This window comes from Colletotrichum karsti, assembly GCF_011947395.1.
Source record: "Colletotrichum karsti strain CkLH20 chromosome Unknown Scaffold3, whole genome shotgun sequence".
Lineage (NCBI taxonomy): Eukaryota > Fungi > Ascomycota > Sordariomycetes > Glomerellales > Glomerellaceae > Colletotrichum > Colletotrichum karsti.
The window spans coordinates 680,424-707,142 of record NW_024065903.1 but is presented as its reverse complement, the minus strand read 5'-3'; the positions used below and the strand labels follow the sequence as shown (position 1 = coordinate 707,142).

Genomic DNA, 26,719 nt, shown 5'->3' with positions numbered 1-26,719 from the left:
CTCACGGCATCTTGTCCTAGGTCACTAGCGATTGGGGACTCAGCCGCCATCACCATATAAGCTGAACTGGAAGAATTGTTCGAACAGCCTAATTACTATAGCTGCATGCGGCTCAATCGCCGCTTCGTCAAATAGAGACACTTCTCGCCTTTCTGCAGCTCAAGGAAACTCAAATCGTCCAGAAAGATATCGGGAAAAAGGGTTCACATAAGAAATGCAGACAATTGCCATGCTTAAAACGCAATATCCTTGCGCCCCGTTGAATCCAGTGCTATAATTACACACATCCCCTCCTTCAGGAAACCCTATTCTCGTCAATCTCCCATGATATCCTCACACGTGCACACGCGAGCTCATGCCAAAAAGCCTCCGTCACGACTCCATCGGAGCCCGTCCCCAGCCGCCGCCGTCCCTACCAGACCAATTAGCCCTTCGGGAACCATTTGCCGCGCGGGACACGCCCCCCTTGTGATCAGAGGGCGAGGTTGTAGCTATACTCATCCTCCATGTTCTGGGAGATCCAGAGCACGACGGAGCTGAGGCCGACGAGGGCGTTGGCGACGACGTTCTCGATGCCCATGCCGAGGGCGGGCATGCCGACGTCGCGGACGACGAACTTGAGGACGAAGACGGTGACGCCGCCGGCCATGCCGCCCGCGAGCGCGGCGAAGCCGAGGAAGAGCACGACGCGCGCCTTCCACGCGACCCCGTTGCCGCTGTACGAGAAGCTGTCGGCCGACAGCCGCGCCTTCTCGACCGAGTTGATGATGAGCATGCCCAGCGACGAGAAGATGAGCGGCAGCCAGTCGACGAAGGTGATGTGCGTGTCGGAGCCGTTCTTGGCCGACTTGGACCAGACGGCCGAGTCGAGCATGACGTAGAAGGCGATGGAGAACTAGTTCGGGTCCGCGACGTCAGTATACAGGTTCTAGGATGGTGAAGTCTGATTGATGGAGGGGAGGGGTTTCCGGCGCGGGACGTAGCCGCCGGCCGGCCGGGTTGGCTACGTCAGTGTCGCCGGGGAGCGGGAATCTCCAGAAAGAGAGGCACTCACCAGAGCTCCGGCGCCGTAGACGCCAAAGTTGCGCGCCCAGATGGTGTTGAGCCACTCGGGCTTGCGGAACTTCCAGAGGCGCTCCTCCTCCATGGCTGCGGCTGCGTCGTATGTGGTGATGTCGGGGTAGCTCAGGTACGTCGGGGATCGATGTCGTGGATTGTCGCCTACGACTTCTCGGGGCGACGAGGGTTCTTCGGTCGTCGGTGGTATGGTTTGATCGGGGGGCAACCTCGCGGAAGTTGCGATCGCTTTCGGTGGGTATTCGGTATCGGGCGGCGCTGGGTTTGGTTGCGGGATGCCGTCGGCGATGTTGAAGGCTAGGAAGGTAGGTTATCGAGGTGCCTTGGGCGCCTTGACGTTGATCCGGCACAGCTGAGGCGTCACAGTCCCCACTGCCTGGTCCCTGCCTCCCGGCCCCCGAAGCTTTCCCGAGTAATCACGTGACTTTTGGGATGTCACCTGATCGCGACTTCGTTGGACGTTCTATTTTGAGCCAAGTATCTCTGGCAGGTCTCGGCGTCTGGGCAAGGCGTGATATTGGTCTGGGCACTTACAATTAACTTGAGGTTGCCAAGAGAGAAGTCGCGAACCGTTGCGGCTGCTCGATGCTATTCTGGATTGGGCGCCTGACTGGGGAATGTCCCGCAAGTACCTCATCGGTCACTCCAGGACTCCGAGATGGGCCAAAACCCATATTCACAGCAATCCAAGACATCGAATACGAAGATACGGCGTGGATCCCTTTTCCGTAGATCTGATCGGAGCGGTCCGGTCTGTGGTCGTGTTCTAGGCTCATTCTTGACCCCCCGTTGACACCCCGCAAACACGAATCGGTTCCAGTCGAGTGGAATACGAGGTTGAAGAGGGGCATTCCTGCACCCCGACCACATTCGTTGCATACACACGACGATCTTTCGTCGCAATCACGTAGGGGACCGTAGAAAATTAAGCTTGGCTGTAACAGCCGACTTGAATTGAGGACTATTCCTACGCCCATGCCTCGGAGCGCTCGAGATAAAGAGTAGACAAAAGGTCCTAATAGTACACTACCAATTACTGGCACGCCTGCAAAAACCAGCCTGGAGGTCGCCGCGCGCAGCTCCACTAGGGAAGTGCCGTCGAAAACCCCCCATCAAGTAGCGACCATATGAGCCGTCCAAGATTGGCCGGTTACGCAGGTTGGTGCAAATGTACGTATGCCACGCAGCTATGTCCACAGACTGCAGAGTACTCAGAATGGAGAAATGACCACTCAACATAAGCTCGTCTCGGCCCTTTCCAGAGAGAGCCCAAAAAGAGAAGAAAAAAGTAGAAGAAAAGACTTCAAAAAGCCCAGCCGCCGTGTTCCCTGATGCTCGGAAAAAAAATAAGTCTTGAATGTTGTATGACCTGCGGACGTCCTCTCATGATGATTAGAGCCACGGACGCCTCAAACGCCGATGTTTTGCTGTATGACGGGCCCCGTTGCGTAACGAGGCCCCGAGAATAGGGGAAACCGTATCGTCGTTCTGTCGTATCCAGTTTTACACGCCGTCTATATCTCGATCTCCTTCATCGGCTCATCCGAGACCTCAGCCTTCTTGCCGTTGGTCTTGGCAGTGGCTGTTCCGTTCGTGGTGCCGTTCATCTTGCCCTCGGGGTTCTCATTCTCCTTTCCTTCGTCTTCAGCCGTCTCGGCATGTGCCAGTAACGATACGCGGGAGCCCTTGGGGGTGTCTTCGCTCGGTCTCGGGGTCTCGACTTCGACAAGCTTCGTGGGCTTGAGGCCGTTGGTCTGGAGATCAGGCAGAGGGGTTTCCTCGGCCACTCGTGCCAGAGGACTAGACTTGTTGCTGTTGCCATAGCCGGGGCGGCCGGGGCTTGCGATGGGAGAAGTGCCGCCCAGTCGCTGCATCGATCGGCCTCGTTGTTCGCCGTTGGCTTCGCCGTTCGTGGGGCTCGAGTACGGGGAGCTTGCGCCAGATCCGGCGGGAGAGCCAGCTCTGTTGGGGGGCACAACCGACTTGCGCTTTGCGGCTCGGCGACCGTACTTCTGATCCATGCGCCACCGCAGGATGCCGAAGTAGGGAGGCTCAACACGGGTCTCCTTGAACTCTCTCAACTTGAGCTCGTTGGTCTCCTCGTCCACAAACCACTTGCCGCTGTTCAGATCATCTGCGACCGTCGCGAGGAAATGGGCCCAAGAGCGTGCGACGACGTACTTGGTGTCGTAGTCGCGACCGAAGAGGACGATCTGTCCCCAGCTACCCTTCGGGCCGGGGGCAAGGTCCACGGCGAGGTTGTTGCCTCCCCAATCGCGAACAAGAGGAATCCACGCGGGATGGGCGTAAGATCGCTGAACTGCGTTGGGGGGGACAGAGTCCTGGCGAGCGATGAGATCCTGGCGCCAGGAGGGGTTGTGAGAGGGAGCAGGAGAGGCGGGTGTCCTAGAAGAAGACGCCTGGCTGCTTTGGCTACCGAGGGCCTTGGACGGCATGGCGGGCTTCTGGATAGCGGCTTCAGAGAGGAATTCCTGGTTGACCTTGCGCCACTGATCCCACTCCTGAACAATCTCCTCGCAGTCGAGCAACATGGAGCCGAAGATGATGCCAGTTGGCATGCCGAGTCGCTCCTGGCCGTCGTGGATCATCAGAGATTCTCTCACGTCAAGAGGGAGAGAGCAATCGAGCTGGTGCTCCAATTCGTTCAAATCGTTGTCGGTGCATCCCTCGCAAAGCTGATCCCAGAGCTCGGGGTAGTGCTCCTCGGCCCACGCATCAATCTTCTTCCACGAGTGCGAGACGGGAGGGGGAGGAGGGGAGCCATCCTGGAAGGATTGCATCTGCACATCGCCTGGGCTCTGCATCTCGAAGCCGTCGGCCTGACTTGTGCGCCGAGCCGACTGCGATCTCAGGCCGGGAGAGTAGGGAGTCGCAGCCGGGTTGGGGCTGGTGGGGGTATTAGGGATTCCACCGCCATGGTAGCTGCTATCGCGGGTGAGTCTGTTGTAGCTATCGTCGCCGTAAGGGGATGAGACGTCGGCGCGGGATTCGGAGGCGGTCGCGACGGAGGTCAGAATACCGCTCTGGCGATGGTTCAGAGGGACGTGTCGACCGGTTCGGTAAGGGGAATCAACGGTCGAGTCTAAAAAACGTCAGTGGAAAATCAAAGCGATCGCCAAAGTGTTCGGAACGTACGTCTGTCGTAGCTGGTAAGGTCGTGCCAGAGAGAGCGGAAAGCCGCACCGATGCTGTCAAATCGCAAAAGTCAATGTCTTGGTCCCTTCCTGCATGCCCCAAACAGGGACTGGACGAAAAGGAGAACGGATGTTGACGTACGAAGACGCCATGATTGGCGATTAGGCCCCGGGCCAAGATGGACAAGACAATGAGCTCGATCCGGGATTGAGTCGAGAAAGGAAAAAAGACGCGATCGGCCGGTTGCGGTTGTCTCTTGGTGAAGAACAAGAAGAAGGTTTCTAGAGTCTGGGGGTTGTTGAAGGGGTCGTCGAATTTACCCCTTTGGTTGTTGGCGTTGAAGTTAGGGGGTAGCGGCCGATTCGTCAACGGGACAAGAAGGTTGTCAGTCTGAGTGCGTCCTTGCAGCGGCCCCTAAAATGGGTCTTGGATGAGGGTCGTCGGATCGCAATGGGGTGAATGAGCAGATACAGATTCGAGTCGCCTTTTCCGCCGAGGTTGAGAAGAGAAGGCTTGCGGGTGAATCTGGGTGTCGAGAATATGGTTTTTCGACGCAACACGGTGAAGTCAGGGGCGGGCTGCGAGGGTTGTAATGAGTGTTTATGTCTGACGGGGCGTGGAATTTTTTAGAGTTGGGAACGATGGCGTAGTGAACCCGTCGCGCTTTCCCACAGTGCTAGTCGGGTATGAGTGTGAGTGTGAGTGTGAGTGTGAGTGGTGTGGGCGTGGGCGTGGTCACTGGTGGGTGCCCGTGGTCGCGCAAGGTGATTTGAAGGGGTTGAGAAGGCCGGCGAAAGCAATGCGGCCAGCAGCAGCAGCAGCGCAGTGGTAAGGTACCTTACGGTGCAGGTGCAGGTGCAGGGCAGCTAATGGACCTGGATTGCTGGAATACCTGGCAGCCGGCAGAAAAGAGACAGGGTGGTGTTGGAGAGGTCCCGCTCTAATTGGAGGTCCAGTCCAGTCCGTTCGAAGTCGGTCTGGCTTTTGAGGTGTGTTGCTGGTTGTCTGGCGGGTGGATAGCGGACTCTGTGGCACTCCAGGGGAAGGGAAAGGGGATCCAGTGTCAGCTTGTTGCTTGCTAGATCCGCGAGAGAATCTGCGTTCTGCTGGGAAAGACCGAGAGAGAGGGGTGTGGTGTGTGGTGTGTGGGACTTTTCAGAGCCGTTTAGGAGAGAGAAGGGGGCTTCCCTGGTCTCTCCTTTCTCTTAGGTTGAGAGAAAAAAAGAATCAGTGCCTTCCTTGTCCAGTCAGACAGCCAGAGATTAAAAAAGCAAATGCAGCAGCGACAACCCCAGGCTGAACCGGCAAGACGTGAGGCGAGGCGAGGTGAGGCAAAGTCAAGGTGTTATTCGGGACTCAGGCGATTCCTCTACTTGTCGAATACAGTAGTATCGACACGAAAAGCGAATGATGTATTGAGAGCGAGTGCTTGGTTTTGCGACGACGACGACGACAACGAGTGCGACGAGTCAAGACAACGATTGTTGGGACTAACGAGATTGAGGGGAAAGAAAAGCTGATGATGGAAGAAGAGAATCCGTGGCTTGGCTATCATCTCAAGATAAACCCAAGATAACAACAGCTCTATTGCCTTGGATCGTCATCATCAGGAGGACTGCGAATACAACATTACGACGCCACATTTTACAGATAGATACCTGCACACAGCTCATATGAGGTACACTAACACGGTGTACTGCATAGCAGAGCGGCCACTACAGCAGATGGCAAATCAACAATGTGATGAGACGCAGGCCTCATCAGCAGCAAGGCAAGCAATCCGGTAAATTGGCAGAAGGGGACTCGGAGATTCGCGCGTCAAGTGGGTGCCGGTATTCCATGCTTCGAAATCAATTGGCCAGACAGCTCACAGCTTCCCGCCCTGAGCTCATCGTCCGCAAAAAAGAAGAGGGCCGATGGGATGCCCATCCCCAATTTACCGCCTTCTGGAGGCGATTACCATGTATCTCATCATAGTATTTTATGCACGATGATACATCAGCATGCTATCTCTCCCAAGGAACTGCCGGGGACCGCGGGACTAAAAAGCACAGCTGGGAAACAGGGAATAGCAACCACCCCAGTCCATCAGGAATGCCCGCTAACAATTGGACGCGCCGACGAGGAGGCGAGTTGGAGGCACCACCACCCTTCTTCACAGGACGGCTCAAGTTGGTGTCGCGGCTCAGGAACGGCGCTGCCTGTGCGAATCCAATATGAGAAAGACCCCTGACTAGGGATCATGAGCCGGCGCTGCTAAAGGGATACTTGCCTATCACGGCATATTCCACGCCGCATCAACTGTATCCCTTTAATGCGCCGCACGACTTCACCGTTGCTTTTTTAGCCCTGCTACGTAACGTCTTGGACCAACTCCGAGCTGCTAGTCAGGGCGGAGGGTTCCCCCTTCATCCAACATCTCAGCTAGACCTCTTCTGCCTTCACGTCACCGGGATTGCGCGAGTTGGACTACGTTGACAAACATTCACTGACAAGCAAGGCATAAACCGCAATCAAGAGACTTTTGGTAGCAGTTCTCAACCATCCCGCACCCTCATTTCGACAAGCTCACGGTGGCCGCCACCCACCCCCTGGTCTGCATCAACTTCCCTCATCTCCAACTATGATTACCGCAAATAGCTGCATCATGTACGTATCTTCGTCTTGACGTGCGGCACAGATGACCGCCTATCATCTATATCTGCGTCGAACGGTCGTCATCAGTCTTAGCCTAAGCCCCGAAAAGCCTCTAGAGAGGTCTCGGACATGTACCGGATCCTTAAGTCAAGAACAAGAAGAACAAAAAAGACGTTTTTGTCCGAGACGGCACGGCTATTCTAGGCCGATTCCACAAAGCTGACCGTTGGAGGACTGCCCGGGAGGGGAGAAACATTCCGCGTCCTCATCAAGCAAACCCCCCGCCCGAAACAAAGGTTGTGGATGGGGTCCCTGAGATTCTTCCTCAGTGCTTCTTTTTCCCCTAGATTATCCGTCCCCCATGTCATGTTGAAACACATGCAGGGCAACGAGAAGAGAGATAGTGTTGCGTCGCCAAACATCCCACCCCTCCTCGCAGAATGGAATATTCCCGACGTCCAAACTCAACGGCGCACAAAACCTTACGTCCCGCCCTTCCCCCGTCCAGCTTTGGCAGACGAATGGTGAGGTTACCTACGCCGCGGACATGAAATCCGCAAGGCGCTACGCCTGGCCTGCGAGCACCACATCAACCAACGGACGAGTTGGACGTCACCCAGACGTTGCGCACGGCGACCAGCAGCTACCTTACGCCACAAAAGCAAGCAGCATGCGCGCTATCTCGATCGACCTCCTCCAGCGACCATCTAAGAAGGTGAAAGGAGGCTGTTGCTGCTGCGCTACGTTAGCGCAGAGGGACGAAAATCCGCGTCTTAGTTTCGTGTGGCAGCCGTCCTCCGCCGTTTGACTGGCTAGTGTTTCTTCGGTTTTTTCTTTCCTGAACTTCTCAGCTCGCGTTGGTTGCGTTGCTTGAGTCGCTCTTTCGTTCGTTCTTCCACCTCCTTCCTGGGCGGTTGTGACATGGGTCACGTTGCCACGTTCCACGCCGTTTACGGCCTAGCGCTCGAACCCGATTCTGGTGTGTTCTCGCGTCTCTGTCAAGTCCTCTCTGGCTCTCAGCTGTGTTGCTTCGGTGTCTCCTGGCCGTCGATTGGCAGAGTCGCTACGGCTAAAGCCATAATCCGACGTCCCGACTCTCTTGACCTCGCCGGGCCCCCCATTATTACCGTCAAGGACCTCTGGACTTGGCGGCTACCATTCTGAGGTGTCATTCGTGTCATCCAATGTTAATGTTCCAACGAGAAGGGGCCTGGGCAGCATCGAATAACCCTCGGGTTCGGAAAAGAGAAGTCGAACAGTGAGTGAGGTGCTCTTCCGGCTCCGTTTGTCGTCCGTTTTCCGCCCCCAAACAACGACGCCTGACTCTCGCTCAAACCCCCACCTCACGACAGCACGACCAGTCAGTCCATCAGTATATGTCCCACCTCGCCTCCGACCTCACCAACAACCAGCGAGGATCCACAAGATCACCATCGCTTCATCGGTGAGATGGCCGAGCGGTCTAAGGCGCTAGCTTCAGGTGCTAGTCAAGAAATTGGCGTGGGTTCGAATCCCACTCTCATCATCACAACACTTCGCCGTTCAGGTGTTCTCTTTTTGCTTTTGATGGCGAGATTGTTGGTGTTATGAGGTTCGTGATGAGTTGCGAGAGCGTCTGGGCGGTAGCGACAAACCCCTCACGCTTGTCTCGTCATTTTTTGGCATGGCGAAAAGAAGTTTGAGAATACGCATACATGGCAAAGAGTTTCAGGCTATTCTTTGCCATGTTTCCAAGGCCAGATTCGCCGACGTTGCATTGGAAGCGGTTCCATCTTGAAATTTTGGCTGAGTGCGGTGTAAATTGGGTGTGGCTTGAGCTTCGGTCCGCCCCACTTGACGACTGGTCCTCGAATCATGATTGGCCTCATTTTGGTTATCCAACATCGTCAACAGATGAGAGCATGTCTTTCAGAAGTGTTTCTCGTCTTGGAAGATGTGCTTTGCCTAATCCCTCATATCGAACCCATGGTGCCAGCCTGAGGTCAACCTGCCATTTGCAGGCAACGTTTCCTGTCGTCAAAAGCTGACAACCTAATCCCAAAACCCCAAGCACGCGGGGTAGACATCGAATTGACTCAAGACCTGCATCCACGTTTCCCCTCTCGAAAAGTCTAAACCGTTCTTGAGATCCTCCCGGCAAGACCGCAGCCATGTTCCCGCACAGACGACCTCTCGCTTGGGGCATGACTAATCAGGATAAATAATGGGTTTTATAATGAGTATCTAAATAGTAAAGCACAGACGACCTCTGAAGATTGGTTCCGCGGTCCGATCGTCTCGAAGTCTCCCGTCCTGCGGCCGAAGCTTGTCCACCATGCGTAGAAGCAATCTGACCAGTCTCAGGGAAACGACAGGAGACACCAAACCCGGCCGAGCGGTGGCATGCAGGAACTCCCGGACATCGCATCATGACCGAGCGTAGAAGCTCTCAGCCCACTTAGCTGCTGTTCCAGACAGTCAGCCTCACTCAGACGCTCTTCGGACGAAAGAACGAACGACATCAACGGCCACGACTTGCGACGATGATGCGGGAACGGTTCGCAAGCCATAACTGATTTGTCCATCTGCGTTTCCCTGGCTAGAGACTCGGGGGTCCGTCCGGCGTCCGTCCGTACGGTCATCCCGGTGTCTCGCCGGGCCGCCCCGGAAGCCGGCCGCTGTCGCCTCCTGTTTCCGATGTGGCAAAAATAACGCTGGTCTCTTCGATCCACATTTCACAATGGTCCAGGAGTGAGTCGATGGGCATCAACTCCTTGGCAGTGATGTCCTCCCGACCGCGAAGCGCGTGGGAAAGACTACTCTTTCTCTAGTAAGTAGGGACCATTTCCTTTCCCACGGGTCTAAGTTTTCGACAACCAGCATGTTTCCAGCGTTCAGCTTCAGCAGAGCAACGTCTAATTACCCGGTCACGTTGCTACCGCACACGGCTCTCAGAGGCTCGAGAAGCCGCCTGAGGCCTTCTGCAAGCACATGAGACCATGCCCGCTGTAGAACCTGGGGTCCCGTCCGCTCTCCCTTTGAATGACCAGCAAGAACAGGCTCATCTAGAAGGGCGAGGGACGTTAATCAGCTTGAGTTGTGAGGTGACAATAGAACACAAGTGAGGCAAACCCTTTGATCTGCCTCAGTATAAAGCTGAAGCAAGATTTATGTGTGTACTTATAGTGCTAACTCGGAAGGTGAGGAATATGAGACATTGACTTGCAAATTGGACTCTTTGCAATCAATCGCACAAAAGGTACTCATGCCGAGCCTCCAATTGCATTGAAACATCGGCATCTCGGAACACGCAGAACTCAAACAATCCCGATTTGTGACGAGAAACCAAGGAACAGAATCTTACTGTCCATTCGTGATCTCACCTCGCACACGAGAATCTCAGAGATGGTAAACTCGTCATGGTACCAGTCAGAGCTCTCCTTTCAACTCCAGTTCCTCCTGCAGATGCATGGTACATCCCACTCCTGCCATGAAGCCCATGTGAATAGCCTCGACAGCAGTTGTCATCACAGTCGCAGCGTCGCCTGCTGCGAAACATCCCTTCAAAGAGGTTTCGTTGAAGGGTGCTATCACCTTGATGACGCCTTCTTCGTCCAATTCCAGCCCCAACTGCTCCACCAAATCTCCAGCTCGCTGTTCCGTGGTGGGATGGCTCACGATGAACGCCTCGGTTACCGAAGGTGAACTGTCGGCAAACTCTAGGCGTACGCGGGGCCCGGAATTGATCATACCTAAGCGCGCAACTGGACGATTGTCGACCACCATGTTGCTGCTCCGAATCTCCGAGCTGAGCTTCACGCCGAGGGCATGATCGCCGTTGGTGTAGATTGTGACTCGGTGGGCAAATCGCTTGGCCATACGGGCCATCTCAATGATGTACGACGCGTGAGCAGCGAGATACGGGGTGATCAACAGACCAACAGAATCGGCGCCTCTGGTCTCGAAGCCGTCACAGAACAGACAATGAAAGCTGCGGTGGAAGTATTAGTACGGGTGACAAGCAAACACTCGGACTGCATGTTCGACTTACATTCCCTTGCCCCAGCAATCAGAAAACCCTTCAACCTCATCCTCGACTCGATCCCTTACGCCAGTCGCCAGACCGAGCTTCTGCCCCTTATATACGTGGTCTTCGATGTCAACCGCTTCGAAAAGCCCATCAACCTGCCGAACCTCTTTGATCCTGGTAGTGCAATACTCAATACTCGCGTATCGCTCATCGAGGTCATCCCGTACCTTGGCACGGAAATCCGCCGGATCTCTGTGGTCCCAGCCAGGAACATTGTGCATGTGACTCGTTCGTTCATTCCGGTAGGCGGTAGAGTCGAGGATCAGCGCAGTATGAAGCTGGCGAGCCAATCCCCCGGCTAAAGATAGGCCAGCTGGACCGCCGCCGATGATCAAAACGTCGTAGACCTTGTTCGTCATTGCTTTGGGTTGTAGCCTGAAATGTAAAGATGATGGAAGACTGATATGCTCAGGAGGATTGCGGGCGACGTCAAGCTGCTTTATACCCTTAGCCAGATGTCAAGGACTTCAAGAATCAAACAGCCCCCGCTAATCGGGCTGGCACATTCTACTGTTACTCTAGCGATATCATACAGAAACTTGGATTGCCCGATCGATTGAAGTTTTAGAACGAAATACCGTATCACAGTGGCCACGTACGCCATCAAGGTTCTCCTTGGCGCGGTGAGCATGTTTTCAGTTCCTGGCATCTCTGCAGCAATCGTCGGAAGCTTTATGAGGTCCCGTTAGCTAAGTCTCCGACAAACTTTTCACGTAATTGGATAGAGTTGGACCCTGGACTCGACAAAAAATGGATATGATCGTGTTCCGCTTTTGCACTGGTATATGCTTTACTTGTTTCTATCTTCTCGATACGTCATTTCTGTACACAGCTGTGTCACTTAGTAAAGGGGCTCTCTTCAGCAAAACATCAACTTGGTGGATACCTATTCCCGTCGTCAGTAGCCACTCCTAGCTATTATAGCTACTCGAATGCTGTGGTTGAAATTCCTGTGTTCGAAATTCGAACACCACAGATTCAACTTAGGTAGTTGACGGTAGCTGGCACTGCTCATGTTGGGGGAGGTGGGGGATGCCAGGAACGACGGCTTGGATTGGGAGCATCGAGAGACCACCGATGACCATACAGGTGCCAAGGCTCGATAGTATTACAGCGTAGATGAACCAGGGCGTGTCGTGTTTGCGTCGTAAGAGCTTTTAGTTGAGCTTGAAATACTATGTTACGAGCCATCTGAAAAATCGCTATCCTGCGCTGAAGTAGGCGGCTAGTACGTGCGGAAAGTTTCAGGCTTTAATATTTAACAGCATCTAGTAACAGGCCTGAATAAGTTCAGACCCGCCCTTTGATCCAATCAATGACTGGAAAAGTCTCCGACGTCAGGAGGGACGGAATTTCGCTTTTCTTCACGGCCTTCCCAGCCTCTCTCCCCACCCAGGTCGGATCGTCACTGAATGGTCAGAGATCTGCCCGCCAATATCTCTCCGCGATGGACGCCGCTTCTAATCTACCAACACTTCGCGCACAGCGAGCAGCTTGCGAGCCATGCCGTTTGATGACCACCTATCCTCATTGTTCATCTGCCCTGGCTAACTGCGAGTAAGGATCACGAAAAAAGAAGTGTGACGGCAGAGTACCACAATGTTCATTATGCAGTCGCTCAAACCAAGACTGTGTTTACGCTCCTGCCTTGCCATTAGGAAGACCAAGACGGCGCAGATTGAGTCTGGCTACTCCAAGCTTCCGGCAATCCACGAAAGATATTTCCGTTTCATCGGCAAGCCCCGTTGCTACCCGACATGATGAAGCGACGACATCATCAGCCGTGGAGGATGAAACAATGAGTCGCGGCGAGAGGGAAACGAGAGACAGCTGCTCTCCGCAAATTAACTTGCCAGATGTTTATGAGTGAGTTACTGGACACAGGGGACGGCTGATCACTAATAACACGTCAAAGCAATGCGACTATGACGACTGTCAATACATTTTGGACTTCTCCTGTCCTCTTGGAAAAGAGACATACTCGAACTTGCGCGTGCCTGGATACAATGTACCTAGCTCTTGATGAGCTTCAGGGGCTTAAAGAGATCGACTTTGCATCAGGACTCTCGATGCTTCAACAATGTATCCAAAGGGCCATGGATATCATGCGGTGCGAGGCGTGCCCTTTGCGCTTTATCAGTTGCATACAGAATGCTCAAGTTCTTTTCGCCCTTCTGGATTGCATGGTTGAAGGATACAGAACAGTCCTGGAAATAATCGACGCGGAAGCAGATCAGTTGAGGCAGCGGAATGAGACCAAGACATGGACCGTCAAGGATATTAGCCTTGGTCAGCCTGGCCCTTCCTTTGCACTTCATCTTAAATCGGAAGAATGGAAAGCGTTTGCCAGAAAGACTATCGGATCGGAGGTTTTTGGAGTTGTTAATGGAACACGGGGATCTTTTGCGGGTTTACTAGATCAGCTGGAAGCAAGACAAACCCAGTGGCACACTTCCCCTCCTTGCCCAGATTTTCCATCCAGGCACGTTCATGGGCTAACGAAAATCCCTCTGTGTGTGCAACATTGCCGCGCAGTACGCGAGGAGATACATACTCTTCAGTTATAAGGGCAAATAAATCAGTTGCTCCAATAGAGCCAGTAAGACATGATGAGATATTGCAATAGTTTTACACGCCATATCCTCTTTGCCTATTGAGACTTGATAAGTAGGGAAGTTTATGTCACTTATAAAGGGGACAACGCACCTTTTAGCGTCGGTTTCTTTAAAGGATGATGAGCTGCTCGATTTATTAACTGAGGCTTTGGTAAGCCGTCCTAATTTGATGAAATTCCCTGTTGATCAACGACACTAAGAGGTGTGGTTGTCTACTGTTACACCTCCTTTCTTCCTGCCAAGCGGTCAAGGGCATGTTGAGTCGAGATTCGCAGAAATATTCGTCTAGTGCTTTGGAGACCCTGACACCCAACTTTTACGCATGGAAACAAACCGGCCGAGTACTTGCCGGCTCACTTCTCAGCGCCCCCGCTCCTCGTCAATTGCGTATCCAATGTTGCCTAAGGAACAGGCAACGTATTCTCGAGAGCTCACTCGCAGCCTGCCATTGATGTGAGTGATGTTGAGAACATTGCTCCCAGTCAAACCTCCTGACCTTTCACCAATCACAGAGACACCATATTTCTTGGCCTTGTCTGAGTACTAACGCCCATGAAATCGAAAGATCCACTGCCCAATCCTGCTTCCGGGGATGCCATATGCTTCAATATTCTCGACAACTGTGACACCAGGACTCGCGGCTTAGTATATTAGCTGGAATATATTCAGATTCGGTCGAGGAGGGGGTCAAAGGCCATGATGTCTTTCATACCCTAGGGCCGGTGTCTCCGACGACAACGAATGGTCAATCAATGCGCAGTACTCCGTTGATGTAATGGCTTTCCGCTGATTATCTGATCTCGTTGACTTTTGACGTACAACCAACGTCCCTCGTCTCTTATGCGATTTGACTGATGCAATGTGGAGAGCACGATTCCTTTTATATAACAGCGATGGACACTTCAAGAGATATCTCAAACTTTCCGCTAATCGGATTGGTTTCTGTATGTCCTAGGAATGGAGACGTACCAATGGCGGTGACATCTAAGAACGCCTCCACCCAGCACCCCGTCAAGAACCGGCAGCACACTATCAACGTGGCTTTCCCGAGACTGACATATTTATATTCTTTTCAACGTCTGTAACTGGTAAGCAAGTGGTATGCACAGCCAATGGAGACGGGTCGATTCCCGTGCGTTTGGTGATACCTGCGAGGCCTTTCATACTAGCCCAAAAGAAGCCTTGACGCATAGGAGTCCTTTTCTCTCAACACATACCCAATCCTGGGAAGGGTTTGAGGTCGTTTTGCGTCATTGGCGTCGTAAGAGTATTCGTGCCCAGGTACTTTAGCAGAGAAACATCATCTCATTGATTTCAAGGGCTTCTGGCCTGATCGAAGACATCAATATCTGCCCAACGACTGGAGTCTACGTAGAAGCTTAACGTGAGTCCGATCAATGCTGATGTTGAGAAATCCGACGACTCCTCTGATGTCCTGGCGATGCAATCCAGGCTCCTAGCCACGGTCTCCTTTATACAGTCTCCTGACCAGGCTGGGGTAGACTGACTCTCAACGACTTAAGAGTTCGCTGCCCCCGGATCCGTTGTAAGTAAAGGAAGTAGTAGTAAGGCAATTTCCCAGACTTCGACAGATGACGATCAGTCTTCCTTATCGTGGTAACTGCAACTGCATCACTTCCGGATACTCCAAACATATAAAAGGCCCACTAATAAGCCCAATCCCCGGGACACGAACGCCACACGTTGCCAGGTCCCAGTGAACTGGCCGGCCTTACGATATCGCAACTGTCACTCAGGGGCACTTGTCTGCGTTCCATATTCATGATGTCAGCAACCGCTCTGGCATGCCTCTGAAGGCGAAGATGACGGTTTATGTCCGTTACCGGTATCGTCCCCACGATATTCATATCCCAATACTATTGTTACTCGCGGTGGACCAGTGCAAGATCAGCTTCTCCCACCGGGAACATGAGGAAAGACTACCGAGCGAGCGTTTCGCGATATCCTGAAATTCAAACCATGACGAACTGAATCAAGCCATTGTCGCTCAGAGAAAGGTGCTTGTTCACCGCAGACTCACCAATATATACTGATATAAAAAACCTGCTCGCCAACCGCAACAATCCCAACGGAAAGATTCGATACACATCATACATATGCGCATCCCTCACACCCTCAAAAGATGTTCACAAGAGGCGCCTCGCCCCGAAAATCACATCCCGTCACGGTTATTCGCATGGTCTGCTGATGACTTTAGACCAGTCGAACTATTTAACCCATTTGATGTGATCCAAATCATGACCAATTCTCAAGAAATTCCAGTCTTCGGCGAACTTGGATAGAATGCGATGATTGGAGACTGTTCCATGCGTCCTTAATATAATGAGGAGTGAACCAGTCCGGGACTCCTTCCATCATATGCAATACACTGCAACTTACACGCTCGCTCTTATACACCGTAGCCCATCCGTCGATATCGTCCGTCATGGTAGTATTCCTTCCCTCATACCCCGAGAAATAACCCACTGTAGTAGAGGATCCGTCCAGCGCAATGTGAAATATGTTATCCCGAACGAGGTCTTCGTGGCTCACGGATAATTGGTTCTCTAACATATCCATACAAGCCTTCCACTGCGGTTCAACGAGCAGACATCACCGTGATATTCAATATATATGTGGGTGCGTGCATGTGTGCATATGTTCAATCCAGCTCACGGCGCTCTAAGAACAGCCTCTCGTCTCGACGCAACACCGTCCTTGCCAACGAAGAGTGCTAACCGACGACATGACCAGACCGAGTTCCGGAACATATACACCCAGTCCCCTTACGTTGCAGATGGCAATATAGTTCCAAAAACCGCCAACCATCCCCAAAAGACGGACCTTACTTACCCCTGAATCCCATCACAACGCAACCACCAACCTCACCCAAACCCCTCACCACCCAAAAACAGACACCAAACCCCCAAAACCTCTCAAAAGCACAGACATCTCGTCTATCCAAAGCATGCTGAACAACAACTCGGCCCGGCCCGGCACGGACGGTACGCCGTCGACCCCTGAAAGCCAACGGGAAGTACGGAGGCAGCTGCCATCCACTCGGATTCAAAACCACACAGCAAAGGGGGCAGCGGCCAACGTTGGGATTCGACAGTCACGGTGGCCCGGACGGGTGTTCGAAAATCATCCTCAACCGCACTAGCTCAGCCCTTTTTTCCCACGGTGTGTTGTCCCAGACCTTACTCGTAGGGCGATCTCTCCGGATGGCATTCCGACTCGACGATCACGGAGGCGGGCGGGCGCAGAAAGGAAAGCAAAAAAAAAAAAAGGAGAGAATGAATGTCTCTCGTCCCTGCCACCCAAGCAAGCATTACTTACCGGGTGAGATGGGCTCAGACCCCTTGTCTCGAGAAAAAAGCAACAGGAAAGAAACAGGAAAAAAGCCGCAGTCGAGAACTCTCGCCAATCTGCAGCGGCGAAGCCCAAAAGTAGATGGTGTCTCATTCACACCTCGGTCAACAATGTAGCGGTGAACGCGGGACAGGTAGGAAAAGAGAGAGAGAAAAATGACAAAAAAAAGGTGAATTGTTGGGATGCCAAAATCAAACTTTTCCATCCCGGCAAGGAGACTCGCTCACCAGGCTAGGGACGGCTCGATGTACGGGCGCACCGGCGGAGCAGAATTTTCTCTTTCTCACACAATCAGGCTGTAACACGCGGGCGTTGAAACCTTCTCTGCCAAACGGGCAGCATTATTTCCTCTTGCTTTCGTGCAGCAGAGCGAAGCCGTCATCGGCAGGTGGTGGTTTCCGTATCTGCCCTGAACCTGGGAGAGCTGCCTCCTGCCGATCCTGTTGGGCGGGAGATGGTCCCTTAGGGCCAGCGGCATGCATGGAAGGAGGCTTGCGTGAGGTGCCACGATAAAACGCGGCTCTCAGGCGGCAACGGCAGCGTCTGTAAGGCACGTGGAAGGACCTCATTCAGTGCCTCGAGAGAGATCAGCAAAACATGCCGTTGGCCCCTTCCTTCCAACGTAGCCGTGCTGTGAGGTTAGAGTCAGGCTCTCTCCAGCACTTGCGTGAGAGCAGACGGCTCCCTTCGGGTCTCACCGGTGTTTGGCGGAGAATCAACAAACGGCAGTGGTTTTGGAAGACCGTGGTTGAGAGACTGAGAATAGAGCTCGAATCGGTCCAGAAGGGGAGCTGAAGATTCCACGACGGAGTGAAACAGTCAGCCGCCGGAATGCGTCGCTGGCACCATCTGGACGGGGCGCTACAGCTGGTTCCCGAAAAGGCTGATATGCGTACGGACGGCGAGGCGTTTTGAGGCAACTCGATGATGCAGGTTAACGAAACAAATTCTGTAGCCGTGACACAGAGCTCTGCAACACGACATGCTCAGAAGGGGCAAAAACAACAACAAAAACCATGTTGAGCTGTATGATGCCGGTGCAAGGATCGGTTGTTGGTGGTGGTGATACAGGTCTAGCTCGGAATGCACGTCGCTCGAAACAGACGGAGGCACAGCACCTCGTCGGCGTCCAGTGAGGGTTGCGCTGGTTGAGACCTCCCCCCATGCAACGCGGTAGCTGATCGCTGCGGTACGGGCTTGGGCATAGCCGCGAGTGGACTGGCGATCTCCGAGAATCTGTAATGAACAAGACAGGTTTGGATCCTGCAAGATATTTCCGCAGGGACAAGATCATCGATGTGTCGTACGACTTGGACCAATGCCGGGACTCGTGCGTGTAATCGACGAAAGCCTGTCAGAGAGGAATGGAATCAAAAGACGAGAAGGAGTGCTGAAGGTGCCGTCAGATGATGAGGGTCGCTGCATGGTTGCATGGGCCGGGTGGTGTGAACATCCTGACCAACTCAGCCATCAATTGTGACAGAATTCGATGAGGAAGAGCTGCACGTACCTGGCTGAAGATTGTGCACCTAAGATGGTAGCTCCAAGACAACTAGGTCGGAGCATGGAGGCCATCGGCCTGATTTGTTGATGGTCCCTGAACGGGCAGACGGGTTGATGGTTTCATCGAGGCTAGTTGTCAATGTATCTTCGTGACTTGTCCGAGTTAGCAATCATCGACGTTACATTTGAGGGCTCGCTTGATAATCTTTGTGTTTGCAGGCCAACATGGGAAGTTATATCTGACGCATGCCAGGCTAGTATTGTTCCGTCTGATATGCATCGGCGTCCCTAGCTAGCAGTAGTCGGTGAGAAGCAGCGACCTCCGAATGATCCAAGCTTGAACAGGGATTCTCACCGAAACATCTCGGTGACCTCGGAAGATGTTCGTAACTCAAGACGTTGCACTGACAAGCAATCGGGACCTCTTTACTATGTGCGATGGATTCAGAGGAAGAATCATTCTGACATCTACTAGAAGAGACAAAGCCAGTGTCTGGCAAATCCCATGGGCCATGCATGAATCGATGAGAACACGTTGATACATCTCGCAGGCCTTGACTACCATTGACCGACCGTTGGAGGCTGGGGGATATTGCGAGTTTTTACCCAGTGACGTTCCTCGCAGTCAACTGAAGTCCCATGTGACAGTTGATGCTAAGGCAGCCAAAAGGTTTGTCAAACGGATTGCTGAATCAGACGTTCATCAAAGAGAGGTAAACACCAGATTAGGAAATATCCTCGTTGCTGTAAGTGCGCTGATCGTATACATTCGGGAAATTTCCTCGCGCGTCTGTAACTGGAAAGGCTCAGATTAGCGGACGCCTTCCAAACTGTTCTCTCATCGCACGTTGTGCCACATGGTGGAACGGCGTCGTCGATGAGTCGATGGTAAAGGTCACACCTGGCATGACCTTACCCACGCGTTCAGCCACCCGCAAGCGTGTACAGGATACGTCAACTTGTTAACCTTTCGCCTCAGAGTAACGCGAAATTCGAGCTGCAAAGCTGACGTCTGACTGCGAGCATGGCCGGAACCACTGGCGAGAAATTTGGTATCACATGCCATCATGTAAGGCGGTATTCCGCATGAAAAGACCTGTTTCTGTGGTCTTTGCGCAGTTATAGAAAGGTCCTTCCCGTCGTCCATGTGGGAGCACTTGCGATTCTCCATCAGCAGATGTATCCATGGCCTGGTGACTCGGTAAGGATCCTCGTTACTTGTCCGGGACCCTCACCGATGAGGAGCCGGTCCAGATTTGTGGGTAAGAGGTTGGAACAGCTTGAAATGATTCGACAATCCGGAGGCGTATAGCCCCAGTCAATTCTTGCGGCTGCAGGCGGCCGTTGCAACTTGGCATACCCATGGTAAAGCGTAAGGTCTGGACACAAAACCGTCCAATAGTGAGAGCCGCAATAACTGCTCCTACCAGCGTTGTGTCCGTGCCGCAAATACGCCAGCAAGTTGGTGCTGTGTTGTTGGAACAGGCGATAGATCTCTCCACTAGGAAGCCCGAGAGGGTGTGACGAAAGGGAGCATTAGCATCATCGCCGACTGGGCGACAGCAAGCCTCTCTTCCTCTCTGCAGCATGCTTCCTTCTGTTCGCCTCGCGCAGTGCTCTGTTTTCGGGCAGTGTGGTCTCCACTCAACAAGCGTGTGACATCCGCCATGTCCTCTCGGTCATGCTGCGCCGAGGGGACGGACGATCTGGTTGCTTCGGGCCCGGAGATAACTTGAATGTCGAGCCGCGTGCCGTGGTAGGGCCCAGAAAAGATCCAGCGGGCATGTAACCCAGGATTCGGTGCGAGATCTTCTGTTCCGGAGGGTTCCTGGCGGGATATCTGCCACGTTGAAGGGCGGGCGGGCGGGCGGGCGAACGACGGTCGGCTCTTGTGTTCCGCCTGCCGTTGGTCGAGCACCTATGAGAAGCCCATGAACACGGAGTGAATCCTTGCCCTCTCTCACACCCCAATGGATGCTAGCAAGTCGGCGACGGGATGGATGGAGGGAAGTGCTGGGGCCATGCGGCTGCGTCGAGAGGAACGCGGTGACGAGATGTAGTGCATTGCCGCTTCGGCTCAGGGATTCGGTGTACCATACATAGTACAAGTAGGGCCTGGCAGGTGAGCAGCAGGGGGTCGGATGGGAACTCGCACACGGGAGTGTCCAACAAGCTCCGTCTGTGCGTCTCAACCAACAGGAATGGAGCTCCCCAATATGTCCTGCAGGCCGGCGCTGCAAGTCAAAGGCACGCCGTGATGGAAGTGCGCATTGTACATGAAGTACAGAGGGGAGCAAGACCAACTTTGGGGCTCACGTGGCCTGCGAAAAGACATCGGATCGGACGTATCAGTTAGATGGGCGAAACCCAACATAAAGGTTGAGGGCGGCGCGGCGGCGCTACTCGGTGGCTGGACAGCCACGGCAGCCGAAGATGATCGGCCGACCAGTCGCTGCAAGTCGAATGCGACTCTGAAGGAGCGAGGGAGAACCCGTGGGCTGCAAGTTAATACCGCACCGTGACAGCGGCATCATTGACAGAAGTCGCAGAGAGACCTGACGGGCCAATCCAGGTCAAGAGGAAGAAGAAGAATAACGCAGGGGGCGGACATTCGCCAGCAGCGACTGAGAAGCCCCCGATTAGTCAGGAGCCGTAGAACGTAGCCCACAACGCTCAATAAGAAGCTTCATGCCATCCAAAGCAAGCAAACGGTGGCACAAGGTGCGGCGTGGCAGCGAAAGGCCGGGGTTGCTTGTCCTGCTTCGCGATGGCCGTGGGATGACCTCAGGCCAGGGGGCCGGATGAGCTCAGCAAGAAAAGGTATTTGACCGCTGAAGAGAAAAGGGCGTCGGCTGTGATGAATTGACGAAGGCTGAATGAGAGCTCGCAGTACGCAACTCCCACGCCGCCCCCATCGGAGGTTTCACTTCGGCACAGACAAGGCACCGGTTGCAAATTGGGTGCCGGGACGGCGGGGGTTCGCCGGTGGTGGGTAGTGGTGGTACTGGGTAGTGACGGCGCTGGTTTGAGGGCTGCGCGTACGATGACGAAGAAAGTTGACGAATGGATCTCTGCGGTGGTAGCAGATCTTGCCTGAATCTTTCGAAGAGCAGGAAAGCTGGAGACACGAAATGCCTCAGAGATGAACCTGGCACGACGTTGACCATTGCATCGCACCGCAGCTTGCGCAATTGCAGCTGTCTTTGCAGTCGTCGTCGATCCTTCTGCGCTTGACGATGCCCCTCAGAACAGCGGACAAGGCAAGGCAAATGCTAGCCCAGGATTCGAGTTCCTGGTTGTTTTGAGCGATGGCGCACCGGCCGGTCTAGACGCAGGCCTCGTTTCCGGGTAGCCAATATATTTCACCGCGGTCTCTCGCTTGTTGGAAAAGGCCGGATGCTGGCAATGAAAAAAAGGAGACAAGTATAGGCGCCAGCAGGCCCAGGACGGACGACAAAAAAATGATCAGATGCTGCTGACCTCTGGTGGCCCAGGTGAACCTAAAATCTGTCATTAGCGTCGCATGAGGAGGTCATGAGACCTGTTTGTATCCAGAAAAAGACAGGTACCTTTGTTAACAATTCAATGTCCCACCTGCCCAGCGGATGCCAGTCCACTCAGCCCACAGGCGCTCCCCATAGCCCCAACCTCAAGTCTGAGCCCAGTTCTGCACCCCTTCTCGATGACGGCCTGGGCCTTGCCATTGGATGACACCTCGCCGCTGGTTACGGCGCAGCATGTCACATGCTTTGGGCTTAGGTAATACTCTCTCTTTGGGCTCTCAGTCTCGCCCTTCAAGTTTCCTTCTTCCCTTGACGTTCCAATAGGACGGCCGCTCGGTGGACCTGGTCAATCCCGTTATGGTAACCTCGTAAGGGAGTTCGCCAGGAACATGACGAGAACCCAGGTCCATAACACCGCAACTGTGGTATCAGGAGAGACATGGAGCTTCAAGTTAAGACATTGAGCCTCGTCACACAGTTGATGTTTCTTGAGAAAGTTCCTAAAAGCAATGCGGCTCAGCCCATGCTGATTGCTGCTGCTGCCGCTGCTGCTGCAAGGTTTGGGTGCACGTTCTATTGAAACCAAGCGCCAAACGGAAGCAGGAGCTTGGACTGTACATGACGTAGAAGCCTCCAACTTCGGAGGAACAACCGTTGCATACTCAGAAATATGTTCTTGATACCAACTTTAGTGAGAGAAAGCCTGCTCGGATGGTTAATGAGAAACAGAAACAGCAGATCGTAGATACTCAGGCACCAGATAGCGTTGAGTGAGCAGTTAGTCTACCCAACTCAATTGAGCTAGCCAATGCGTGGCCACGCAAATGACTACACTTCTTGACGGTAGTAATCAACGGCGGATTTGTTCGTTCTGTCGGTCGCTGTATCATTTCAGTGTCCCCTTGGACTCCACTTGGCTCTTCCGTACGCTTCAGTTGACAGGATTAGTACTGCGCTTGCATCACCACTTGGCTCTTGAGACAGAAATGGTCGTTTCTTACTGCGGTACTTGTCGCCATGGAGAAACACTGAACACCAAGCGGCGGGGTCCACCTCCCCTCTCTCTCCGCCCCTCCTCAACGAGACGCTGACTCCTCCCAGACTCGATGCCCCGCACTTGCTCGTTTCCTCCACACATAGGCACGTCGTCATAGGATTTTTCTCGAGTCTTTTTGGCGGGGTTGAGGATGGTGCCTGACACTCTGGGAGGACCAACTGCACGTCTCCAGTTGACGAGTGCTGAAAAAAACGGCAGATTGCGAGAAGAGCCTGGCTCAATTCCATTGAGACAAGATGCGATTGCTCAATTCCCCTCCTCTCCCCCACCGGCCTGGTCTTCCGGATTACGGAGGGACCAAGACGTGAGAAGGCCAAGGTTGAAGGAGCTCTGACCAGCACCGCACCAACACCAGCTCTGGCCGTCACCCCCCGTCTCCGGGCTGCAGGCGACGTTTAAACCAAAGAGCATATCCCTGCTCACGCATTGCAACACCGTCCGAAGGATGCCAGAAACCAGCTGGCTGCCGCTGTGTGCGACTCCATCCCAGTGCAGGAGGTGTCCTGCGGGCGAATCCCATTGTAAGAAGAAACGAAGTATCTAACATTCTTGTCCAAATAATTAGCAAGCAGCGACCAGGGGAGCTGCAGCTGTTCGTCAGAGTTGATGTGTCTTGATCCCCAACTGTTGTTGCCTTGGTTCCCAAAGTGTTGCTGTTCAACTACTGTCCTTGCAGAGATAGGACAGGAGCAAGCAGAACCCGGACTCAACGATCGCGAATCCCCGTGTGACGAACGGCTGCGAGTTCAACATGGGCTAAACGTCGTCGAAAGAGGGTGTTCGGGTGACCCAGCTGAAGCCTGACCAACGCGCAGCCAGCACTCGCCAGCTGTGATGAATCTCATTCGGTTTGGGATGCAAAGAGACGATATGAAAAAATCGAAATGAATGACAAGCGACGTCTTTGAATTGATCTCGAGTCTGCAGATGTAGGACTTCAATCGGTTGTCGGAGGTGGCGATAGCCAACCCTGTCGCCTGCGGCTGTTCTGACAGTGCCTTGGTTCTCCGGTCCGGGGAATACGTTGTTCTCTGGTCTGGGGATGGCCTGGCAAGCAGCGGCAAGGCAATCCTGAATATGCGTCTTGAGGATTTGCTCTGTGATTGCCCAATGGATGCAACCAGGAGGCTAAGAAAACTTTGAAGAGAAGACGGGCGAACGAGGCGGCTCAGCCGGAGTTGTCTATGTTCAAGTCAACGAGGAACGCTGCAACGATCGGGTAGGAGAATGAACTCGTTGGACCCTGCAGAATCGGGGGTCGCTCTGTAGGCCGGCTCAGGGCTCAAGGCGCATTGGACTTTTGGTTAGCGCATGCCTTGATGCCCTGGGCTGGCTTGAGCCCCTTGGCTCGTGTACCGGGCCGGTACGCATGGGAAGACCTAGCAGGTCAGCAGGCCAAAAGTACTCGACTGTACCCTGGCGAATGGGAGGAAGCTGGATGTGTCGAGGTGGATACGGGCCGTCCTAGCCCAAGGTACCGTACGTGGGATGAAAACTCGAAGAGAGATGGGAGGGAGAACGTCGAAGTCTCAGACAGTATTAACGCAACAAGGCGGACACAATCGATACAGAAAAGACATAGGAGGAACAAGAGGCAGACAGGCTGAGGTAAGGTAGATAGATGCCACGTGATATCTATCCAAGAGGTGCACGTGGGATGTCCTCTTGAGTCTGGGAAGGAAGTAGTGAAGTAGAATGAGCAGGCAGTCAGGGCAAGGAAGAGCCTCCCTGAGGTAAGGCTCCTTCCCGGGCTGTTCATGTCCACCTCCCCTTAACAACCAGGTGGCTCTTTCCTCTTGCTTCCATTTATAATACCAGAAGAGAAAGCACGATGCCTCACTTAGACTACCTAGGTACTTTCCTCAGAATAAGGCACCAAGCACGTAGCTGCGGAAGATAGGTGCATATGTAATGAACTCTTCCTCGCCTTCCCCACGAACTTTCCCATCTCGAAGTTAAGGTAGGGTTCTAAGGTAAGGTATTCATTCGGTCGGAAAACTGCAGCCAAGTTGGAGGTACTTCTGACTAGGTTCTTGGTAGCTGAATGGCAACGAGACAAGCACGAGCGGTCATTGGGTTTTGACTTCCGCTTGCCGAGTTTTAGCGCCTGCGTCCCCGTCTCAAAAAGAGCACATGAGCACGCCCGGTGCAGCGGGTCCTTGTCTAGAGCGGCGACAACGAAAGGCTAACGTGCTCCCGCAGTCTGACCTCTTATGTCACATAGTGCTGTATTCTCATTAGCTTTTTGGACTCTGACTGGGACCAGACTGCTTACCTGTGGTTGTGAGTTCTGACTTCTTTACGACTAGGAGTTTTGCTTGTTCGTCCAACTTGCTTACTGAGGTACCTATGGTACGGATACTTGGTCGAGTTAGGAAAAAAACGTCCGCCCTTCCCTTGTCTTGACTCGACTTCACTTGAGTTCTCTCCATAGTGAAGTGCCTACATGTACGACTTCACTTGTTCTCTCTTCTTCATCCCGCCTTGCCGTCTTCAACAGGCAGCTTCCGGCGATTTGATATTGATATTAGCCGTCGTGTATCGAGTGCTACGTTTGCATCTGCAACTGAAGTACCTTAGAGACTGCCTGAGTTGGACTTGACCCAGCCTCTCACCTCGCTGGACCTCGACCTTGACTTTGGGTCTTAGGACTCTGAGCCTCAGTTGCGCCTCTCGCCTCTCGCGTCCCCATTTGCGTGCACATTGCTCTCAACACCCTCAGAGTGCTGTCGATTGCATGATATACACATACAATTTACCGTCGCGGGGGTCTGTCTGTCTGTGCAATTGGTGTTGCTTCGCGCGACAACAGTGCCGAGCCGACTGCTACGCCTCCAGCCTGAGTGCTGTAACTTCATAATTTAAGACTTCACCTTGCGGCACCTCGTCACCTCTCACCTTAGCTTTGCCGTATCTATTTGAATGCACACCGACATCACTGTTCCATCGCAGCGTCTCTTCCGTCCTGACATGTAGGAAGTGAACAAGGAGCAGAGTGAGAGACAAGGAAAGGACACCTAGAGCTAATCCGCTCCGTCTTCAAGCATCAATTGCTAGTGTTTCTAATAGGTACCTAGGTAGTGAAGAGTTTCCAGTCAGGAACTCGATTTATCATAACAGTAATATTAGCAACTCAACTCCAGCGAGAAACTGCTGTGATAGTCCTTACTTGTTCATTTTTTTCTTCATTTTATCTCATCCGCTACCTCTACTCTTCATTTCCTCCTTCTCCTCCACCACCACCACCCCTGGCTCCATCACTAGAAGTTGGGACGCACTCCGTCATTCCTCGCCCAGCTGCGCGCGCTAGTCTGCCCTGCCGTGTGGTCCGCGAGGCCTCAAAAAGAACAGCAGCACCACGCGCACCCTGGGCTGCCCCTCATTTCGAGGTACCTCAATAGGTACTTCTCTACCTAGGTACGCCAAGATACCTACGTGCCTTACCTGACCTGACCTGAGCTGGGCTTCGACCTCAACGGGATCCTCGACCTGCCTTCCTGTGGACTTCGTGCCTACCTGGTAAGGTACCTACCTAGTGTACGGAGTACCGCCTGCCTTTACCTTGCTTGGTATTACCAACCCTGCCCGCCTACCTCGATAATCCACTACCACCTTGGTTCCTTCTCCCACCAACCTATGGAACCAACCCACCCAACCTTACCCACCTCGAGCATCCAAACGGCGTGACAACATCCTCTTTCTTCCTACCTAACCTTACCTACCTCAACTC

General features: G+C 53.4%; 2 protein-coding genes across 2 annotated transcripts; both read right to left on the bottom strand.

The window, feature by feature from the left end:
- Positions 1-472: 472 nt before the first annotated feature.
- On the bottom strand, positions 473-1,147 carry CkaCkLH20_01294 (uncharacterized protein; the record flags this gene model as incomplete). Its single annotated transcript, XM_038884013.1, has 2 exons — positions 473-895; positions 1,055-1,147. The coding sequence occupies 2 exons, from the start codon at positions 1,145-1,147 to the stop codon at positions 473-475; spliced, it is 516 nt and encodes a 171-aa protein (XP_038750605.1).
- A 1,444-nt stretch (positions 1,148-2,591) lies between these two features.
- On the bottom strand, positions 2,592-11,298 carry CkaCkLH20_01293 (glucan synthesis regulatory protein; the record flags this gene model as incomplete). Its single annotated transcript, XM_038884012.1, has 4 exons — positions 2,592-4,180; positions 4,234-4,286; positions 10,298-10,840; positions 10,901-11,298. The coding sequence occupies 4 exons, from the start codon at positions 11,296-11,298 to the stop codon at positions 2,592-2,594; spliced, it is 2,583 nt and encodes an 860-aa protein (XP_038750604.1).
- Positions 11,299-26,719: the final 15,421 nt, after the last annotated feature.